The sequence below is a fragment of the Belonocnema kinseyi genome, chromosome 5 (genome assembly GCF_010883055.1).
Source record: "Belonocnema kinseyi isolate 2016_QV_RU_SX_M_011 chromosome 5, B_treatae_v1, whole genome shotgun sequence".
In the NCBI taxonomy this organism is placed as follows: domain Eukaryota; kingdom Metazoa; phylum Arthropoda; class Insecta; order Hymenoptera; family Cynipidae; genus Belonocnema; species Belonocnema kinseyi.
The window spans coordinates 67,215,272-67,223,903 of record NC_046661.1 but is presented as its reverse complement, the minus strand read 5'-3'; the positions used below and the strand labels follow the sequence as shown (position 1 = coordinate 67,223,903).

The window sequence follows — 8,632 nt, the reverse complement described above, 5'->3', positions numbered from 1 at the left end:
TGTTAATATTATAATTATAAAATATAACATTAATTTTAATTAATCGTTGGCTAACTTTTAATAGAAATAGCTAAACTTTTAACTAAAACAATTAGTTTTCTGAAAAAAAAAATTTGAATAAGAATATGCATTTTCTTGTAGTTAAAAGAATTTAATTTTTAACCCAAAACAAACAAAAAAATCAGCAAAATAGTTAAATTTTCAGAAAGGAAATTTTTCAACTAATTTGATAAATTGTCAACCAAAAAAAAACCTAAATTTTTAACAAAGCAGTTTCACTTACAACCAGAAAAATTGAAAATAATAGTTGGAATTCTTTGAAAGTGCTTTAAATGATTGAAATTAATTGAAAATTCCTTGAAATCTTTTAAAACATCCTAAAATATTTAAAATCCTTTAAAATCCCTCGAAATTTTAAAAATACCTTAAAATATTTTAAATCCTTTAAAATCACATAATAAATAATTGAAATCAATTGAAAATTCCTTAGGATCTAGTAAAATGTCCTAAGATGTATCAAATCCTTTAAAATCTCATATTAAATTATTGTAATAAATTGAAAATTCCTTAAAACCTTTTAAAATACTCTCAAATATTTCGAAACCTTCAAAATCTATTGAAAAATCTTGACATTTTTTAAAGATTTTTAAGGTAATTTGGAGTTTTTTTAAACAACCTTGATATAATTATTAAAATTCTTTGAAATTCCTTTAATTTTTAAAAATGAATTTAAAATGAAATCTTTTTAAACATTCTCAAATATTCAAAATCCTTAAAAATCTGTTGAAATCTTTTGAATTTTTTTAAAGCTCTTGAAAATTCCTTAAAATTTTAAAAATACCCTGAAATATTTCAATTTTTTTTTAAATCTCAAATTAAATTACTATGATCAATTAAAAATTCTTTGGAACATTTTTAAATGCTCTCAAGTATTTTGAAACCTTCAAAATTTTTTCAAACACCTTCACACCTTTTAAAGATTTCTAAAGTCCTTTGGAATTTTTTTAAATAACTCTACTAAAATTGTGAAATTTTTTGAAATCCCTTGAAGTTATAAAAATAAATTGAAAATTACTTAACATCTTTTAAAACATTCACAAATATTAAAAATCTTTTGAAATTTCTTGACATTTTTTTAAGCTTTTGTAAATTCCTTGAAATTTTGAAAATTCCCTGAAATATTTCAAATCCTTCAAAATATCATATTAAATTACTGTAATCAATGAAAATTCCTTGGAATCTTTTTAAATACTTGAGAGTATTTTGAAACCTTCAAAATCTTTTGAAATGCCTCGGACTTTTTTTTAGGATTTCTAAATTACTTTGGAATTTTTAAAAATAAGCCTTCTAAACATTTTTTAATTCTTTGAAATTCCTGTAAATAGTAAAAGTAAATTAAAAATTCTTAGACATCTTTTAAAACATCCTCAAATATTTAAAATCCTTACAAATCTTTTGAAATTTTGTTGCATTTTTTTCTTGTTTATATGCTCATAATTTGTAAATATTGTAAATTTTGTTTCTGATCGTGGACAATATCATCCTTAGAAATTTTTAACTGAACAAATATTATAAAAACTAGGTGTTTTATTATTTAGTTTAACAGACGTAAAATATTATTTTCCAATTCAAAATATGAGATAAATACTTTTTGGTTTTTTATCAATTATTTTTTTCATGAACTAAAGCGAATTGGGAAAAACATTGCAAATTTGTTTTTTCAAAAACTTTTATCTCTCCAATTCTTTAGAGTAAGTTGAAAGTTTCTTCAAACTGCCAAAACAACGTTAATTTTCAGAAAAACTGAAAAATTGTATTTTACAAAAAAGGCCAACTTTCATTTTTCCTTGAAATTGTTTAGATTAATAGTAATATGAAGGAGGTCCTGTCAATTCCATTCTCACTAAACTAAGTAGGAAAATTCAGAAAATTCAAATTTCTGACATTTTATAATTAGAATTTTGTAAAGCCCAAAGTTTCTAAAGCATGAAGTTTTATAAATTTCAATCTTCAGTTTTAAAAAATTTCAAGATTTATAAGGATTTTAAATATTTCAGGAAGTTCTAAAAGATGCCAAGGAATATACAATTGATTACAGAAAATTAATACGAGATTTTAAAGGATTTGATATATCTCAGGATATTTTAAAACATTTAAAGTAATTTTTAAATGATTTTAATAATTTAGTATGGGATTTTAAAGGATTTGAAATACCACAAAAGTTGAAAAAAATAGCTAAAATTATTTGAAATTGCATTGAATTATTAAAATTATTTGTAAATTCCTTGTAATGTTTTAAAAGACCCTAAAATATTGAAAATCTTTTGAAATCTTTTGAGAACCCTCGACATCTTTCAAATATTATTAAGGTACTACGAAGTTTCTTTGAACAACCCTGCTACAATTTTTTTAATTCTTTGAAATTCCTTTAAATTATAAAAATGAATTGAAAATTCATTGAAATATTCTAAAACATTCTAAAATATTTAAAATCCTTTAAAATCTTTTTAAATCTGTTGAAAATTCCTTGAAAATTTAAAAATACCCTGACCAAAAAATAATAGATTTTATTTTATTTTATAATTATATAAAAAAATCGTTTTAGAAATAGTTGAATTTTAACTCGAGTAATTTCTATTAAAACTTTAATTTAATAGTTAAACTAATCTACAAACAGTTAAATTTTTAATGCTTAAAAATTTTCTAATTTTCAGTCTGAAATAACTTCATTTAGAGATTGTCCAATTGAAAAACATACATTTAAATTTTGAACGAATTTAATTTATTTATTATTATTAATTTGTTGTAAATAAACTTCCAAGTTTACAATTTTAAATGTGAAGACTTGTATCCCATCGAGTTGAAAATTATTTTCATGGAATAGTTGAAAATTTTTTAAAATAAAACTTTGAAAGCTTTGAATTTTTATTGATTCCATCTTCAAAACTCTAATCTACAAACATTTTAATATTTTACGTCTTGAAACTCTTCTTTTTTTTTAAATTTCAATCTAAAGCTTTGCAAAATTTCGAAAGATTTGAAATATTTGAGGATGTTTTAAAAGATGTCTAAGATTTTTCAATTTTATTTTTACTATTTACATGAATTTCAAAGAATTAAAAAATGTTTAGAACGCTTATTTTAAAAAATTTCAAAGTAATTTAGAAATCCTAAAAAAAAAAGTCCGAGGCATTTCAAAAGATTTTGAAGGTTTCAAAATACTCTCAAGTATTTAAAAAGATTCCAAGGAATTTTCATTGATTACAGTAATTTAATATGATATTTTGAAGGATTTGGAATATTTCAGGGAATTTTCAAAATTAAAAGGAATTTTCAAAAGCTTAAAAAAATGTCAAGAAATTTGAAAAGATTTTTAATATTTGTGAATGTTTTAAAAGATGTCAAGTAATTTTCAATTTATTCTTATAATTTCAAGGAATTTCAAAGAATTTTCACAATTTTAGCAGAGTTATTTTTAAAAATTCCAAAGGACTTTAGAAATCTTTAAAAGGTGTGAAGGTTTTTGAAAAGATTTTGAAGGTTTCAAAATACTTGAGAGTATTTAAAAATGTCCCAAAGAATTTTTAATTGATCACAGTAATTTAATATGAGATTTTAAAGGATTTGAAATATTTCAGGGTATTTTTAAAATCTTGAGGAATTTTCAAGAGCTTTAAAAAAATTCAAAAGATTTCAACAGATTTTTAAGGATTTTAAATATTTTAGGATGTTTTAAAACATTTCAAGGAATTTTCAATTAATTTCAATCATTTAAAGCACTTTCAAAGAATTCCAACTATTTTTTCAATTTTTCTGGTTGAAAGTGGAACTGCTTTGTTAAAAATTTAGTTTTTTTTTTTTGGTTAACAATTTATCAAATTAGTTGAAAAATTTCTTTTGTGAAAATTTAACTATTTTGCAGAGTTTTTTGTTTGTTTTGGTTTAAAAATTAATTTCTTTTAACTATAAGAAAATTCATCTTCTTATTCAAATTTTTTTTCAGAAAACTAATTGTTTTAGTTAAAAGTTTAACTATTTCTATTAAAAGTTAGTCAAGTATTAATTAAAATTAATATTATATTTTATAATTATAATATTAACATTAATAATATATAGTATTATTAATATTGAAATGATATTGATATTGAAATGAAGAATCACGCGAAACATTAAATTCGCCAATTTCTTCCATTTCTTTCAAATGGGGATCGAGATATAAAGAGAAGACCACCGAAGTCTTCCGAAGCCTTCAGATCGGCAATCATCGTACAGCAGGGAACCGAAGTCGAATCGTGCATTTTCGGCTTACCCACGAAGTCACAGTGGTAATCATGCAGCTTCTGTTTTGCGGCTCCTAAACGGTAGGTATGGTGGGGGTAAATTTCAGACTCGGTGTGGCAGCTCTGGCAGGTATAACACTAACCGTTGCGTTGGCTCAATTCGCGTGCTCCGGAAATTTACATATTCCTGTGAGATCCATAGAACATGGGTGATATCATTATGTCGTTTTAAGGGAGATCTTATTTTATTTGCAGAAGGAGAATATAGTGCAAAACAATGTTCCCGAAATGGCCTTGTTTGTTGGTGTGTTGATCCAGATGGGAAAAAATCATTAGGATCGATGGGTCCTGCCGAAAAAGTGGACTGCAAGCCAGTGAGTAAGGCTAGATCTCTTCTTCCCACTTGCATTGTTCAACAGTGCGCTCAAGTCTGCCAATATGGCTTTAAAATTGACGATTCTGGTTGCTCTACTTGCGAGTGCGATAATCCATGTGAAGGGTGAGTCTTGAAATTTAATTATAATATTATAAAATATTACTGTTTGTAATGCTTCAGAGGGTTAACAATTCGTTCGCTGGAGCGTGCACTGGCCTGAAAACATTATTAGATATTTTTTGTTACAATTTACCATTATGCACGGGGTCATAAGTCATTTTTACGGCGCGTCGTCTCTGTGGAATAAAGCTCTGAATAATTCAGTTCCCATAGGCGTCTTATAGCCTAAAGTATCTCCTAAATATCAGAAAATTCGTGGGTACTTTAAACACCAAGCAAATGAAAAAATATTTTAAAAAATTAAACGAAATTGGTGTCTGGAATTTCTGTTAAATTCTGTTTTTGAACTACCTTTTTGGCATTAAGAGAGATGAACAGATGTAAAATTAAAAAGATTAATAAATTTGCATACTACGAATCATGTATATAAAACTGCTCTATGAAGTTTCTCAGACTTAAATTTTGGACTCAAATAGCTGTATGAAATGTAAAAAAATTAATCGAAAATTCCTTTTCGAAAAATCAGTTGAAATTTAAGTTTTTGAATTATAAAATAGTCAGTTTGGACCAACCAGGAGTGTCGTATTAACAGACTTACGTACGTAAGCGGGAATCTAGCGCAGTGCTATTCAAGCGAGCGCCGACCGATTTTTGGAAAAGGAATTTTCGGTTTCTTTATTCTTTATTTTTATATATCCATATATGTCCGGGCACTTGAGTCTGGAATAACCAAAAAAGGCTTTATATTTTAATATATTTTGATTTTATATTTTTACGGCCACTCAAGCTATTCAAAAACTAACAGTTTGCAGTAAGTATAACAATACAGACACAGGATAAAATCCTGACAAACCCTATTCATTTTAAATTCCTTCAAATCATTTTTCATTTACTGTGCAGCAACTGAAGATATTCTAACGTTAAAGGACATCCAGAAGAGAATTCATATCATCGCACGTTTTTCCGAGGAGTTGGAAATTCCTTGACGTACTGAGTATGGGAATCTGCTTAAAAATGGCAATAAAATCTAAATCTACCTCCTTTTCCTACCAACGGATGTCTTTGAAATCCGCTTTCGCATTACTTCAAGAAATTGGGGCTACAGGCTTTACGCCGTTCTTCGGCGTCCTGCTGTATGTATTGAGCTCGCTGTCCTTCGGTATCATTGTTAGACCTGGCTGGTTAGTTCTATCTATTTTCAGGTTTCTATGATGGGGCTAGCCTTCCTGAACGTCAAGCAACCCCGTTCAACGTTCTTTGCCGCATATCCAGCAGGATTTGATTTGATCAGGATCAGATCCTATGTGCAGATGTCCTATAAGGAGCTGTCTTGTAGCCAACTTCGACTTCATCTCTTCGTAGGTCTGATGTGAGCGTGATGTTATGTTTAAAATCGTCTATCACTGCTTCGCCAAAGTTTTTTCTAACAAGACCTCAATCTCTGCGGGGAGCGTTTTATACGTTGCCCCTCCCCCATCCCTAAGTCGACTGCCACCTTGATGGCTTATGACAGTTAAGACCTACCCTCAGACAAGCCTCCGACTTCGATAAGCATCTCAATCTCTATAGTCGGCCTTACACCATCGATTTTTACACCAAGGGTATCCGACTTTACCTTAAGTTTGAGGTCCTTTAGAACTTCGGCGTAGCTCGCATCAGTGTCGCGTAGTAACTTGTTACAAGTAACTAAGTTACTTAATATATTACGTTATTTGTAACTTTTAGCATAACTGTGTGACTATTTTTAAATGTAACTTGTAACCTATAGGTACTAAGATAGATCTTAGTTGCGATTTTGTCGGTAATTTGAATGTTTCATTTTAATTACTTTGAAGTTACCTTGCGTGCCTTAATTCAGTCTTTATTTTGTATATATGACATCAACCAAGAAAGAGCAAAACCAAGCAGGCTTGGTCCAATTTCGTGTGAAGAATTTGAATAGCTAGACTTAAATACGCGAGTCGTGTTTGTAACCTGAAATGCAATATGAAAAATAATTTTTAATGGCTGACAAAAATAATGTCAACGAAACAAATAATTCTGGCGATCTTGCCAAACGTTGCGGAAAAACAAAACCTATTTAAAATTGGATACCATGGGTAGGATATTCCGAGTGACATGTCTGTTACTTAATTTGAATTTTTCAATATCTAAAATCAAGGAATTAAAAAAAGTAACTTCTTAGATAACTTTAAGTTACTTTATTTAGTGGTGGCTGTAACTAGTTACGGTTATAAGGTAGATAACTGTAACTAGTATTTTTTAGTAGTATTTTCAGAAAAAGTGACTTAAGCAACACTGGCTCGAATTCTCAGCCGATTTTTCTCAAAAACCGCTTTCCGGCCAGGGCTCTCTATCCCCAACCCAATAACGTAACCGGGCGCCTGATCAAAGATAGAAGGCATGATTTCAAAGGTCGCACTGTATTCTTACACGCGAGAGCCATTTTGAAGTTGCACTTTCATTTCATATTTCACATGCAAAATAAGCAAATAAAAATGATTTATATAAAAAAATATATTACGCCGATTGCCAAAAATTCGAAGATTTTAGGTCTAACCATTTTCACGTATTATTTGTTCTAACCATTTTTTTAAAAATATTTCACTAATATAATTATGTCAAAGAACAATTTAGTAAAGTTTCAACATTTTTTACTAAATCGTTTCGAAATTATAAACACAAGTGTCGAAAATGCCTTGTAACGTACATGTCCCAAACTGCAAATAAAAATTTTTTAAATAATTTTAACAGCGTTTTTTACATCTGTCAATTACAGTTATCATTTACTTTGAGCTAAACGAATAATAATCCAGAAGAGGGTTCAATAGTTTAGAGATAAAGATTTCAAATATCCCAAAAGTCTGCCCCACATGCATTTTGGTTGATCACGCGGCATTGCTACATTAGGACCTATAAATAAAATCCAATTTCTCCAAAACCCTCCTTTTATTAGCCATTCCAGATCGACGAACCTCCTGCTCCAATATTCTTCCTTGTTTCACTCCCCTAACCTGATCGGTCAGCTCTTAATCTGCTCCCCACTCCACCCCACACCCTCGCGATTTATCCACTCATCGATTACTCTTTCCTTTAGCTTCTTACGCAATACAAAAAAGTATTGCTGAATTAAATACAAGAAATAGTGACTTCAAAAAATTACACAGGACCACAAGATGAAATTGAGGTGGATCATCTTTCAGTCGAGTTGACCTTTATGTTTTGGGGTCGCTGATCACGATCCCGGTGTCCATATGACCCCATTACGTCTGGATCAAGGTCAAATGAAGGTCAAACACCTTAATTCGATTGATGACATTTTTTTGACTCCGGATTCTGAAAGAGCCAAAAATTTTACGTCCGAATACGTCTTGATCTGTTTGTCGAATCGACCTCTGAAGGTCCTTTGGAGGTCATCTAGAGGTCAAATCCTTCTTTAAATCTTTCGGCTGATATCTTAGCTCGAACCAGTGGACCTTTACGTTTTGGGGTCGCTGATCACGATCCCGGTGTCCATATGACCCCATCACGTCTATATAAAGTTCAAATGAAGGTCACACTTCGTCATTCGGACGATATAATTTTTATGACACCCCTGATTCTTTGTGTGTGTGTCTATTCGTGTATGTAGATACTGTGTGTAGACTCGTGTATATATGGGCGTTTATGTAGGTTCTGTGTGAGGCTTGCGTGTGCCTATCTATACCTAATAGTATATGTATGTGCTGTATTTGTCTGCAAGTAGATCTGTGTTAACTTACGTGGGCCCGTTTGTATATCTGTGTGTGTGTGTGTGTATTTACGTATTTGGGTACAATCTGAGCCTCTCTCTCTCTCTCTCTCTCTCTCTCTCTCT

The 8,632-nt window shown here is 29.6% G+C and overlaps 1 protein-coding gene across 1 annotated transcript in view; it reads left to right on the top strand.

The window, feature by feature from the left end:
* Positions 1 to 8,632, top strand: part of LOC117173234 (cysteine-rich motor neuron 1 protein) — a 175,931-nt gene that overhangs the window by 56,296 nt on the left and 111,003 nt on the right. The window contains exon 5 of the mRNA XM_033361696.1: positions 4,536 to 4,779. Coding sequence (XP_033217587.1) covers positions 4,536 to 4,779 — 244 coding nt within the window. The remainder of the gene's footprint in view (positions 1 to 4,535; positions 4,780 to 8,632) is intronic.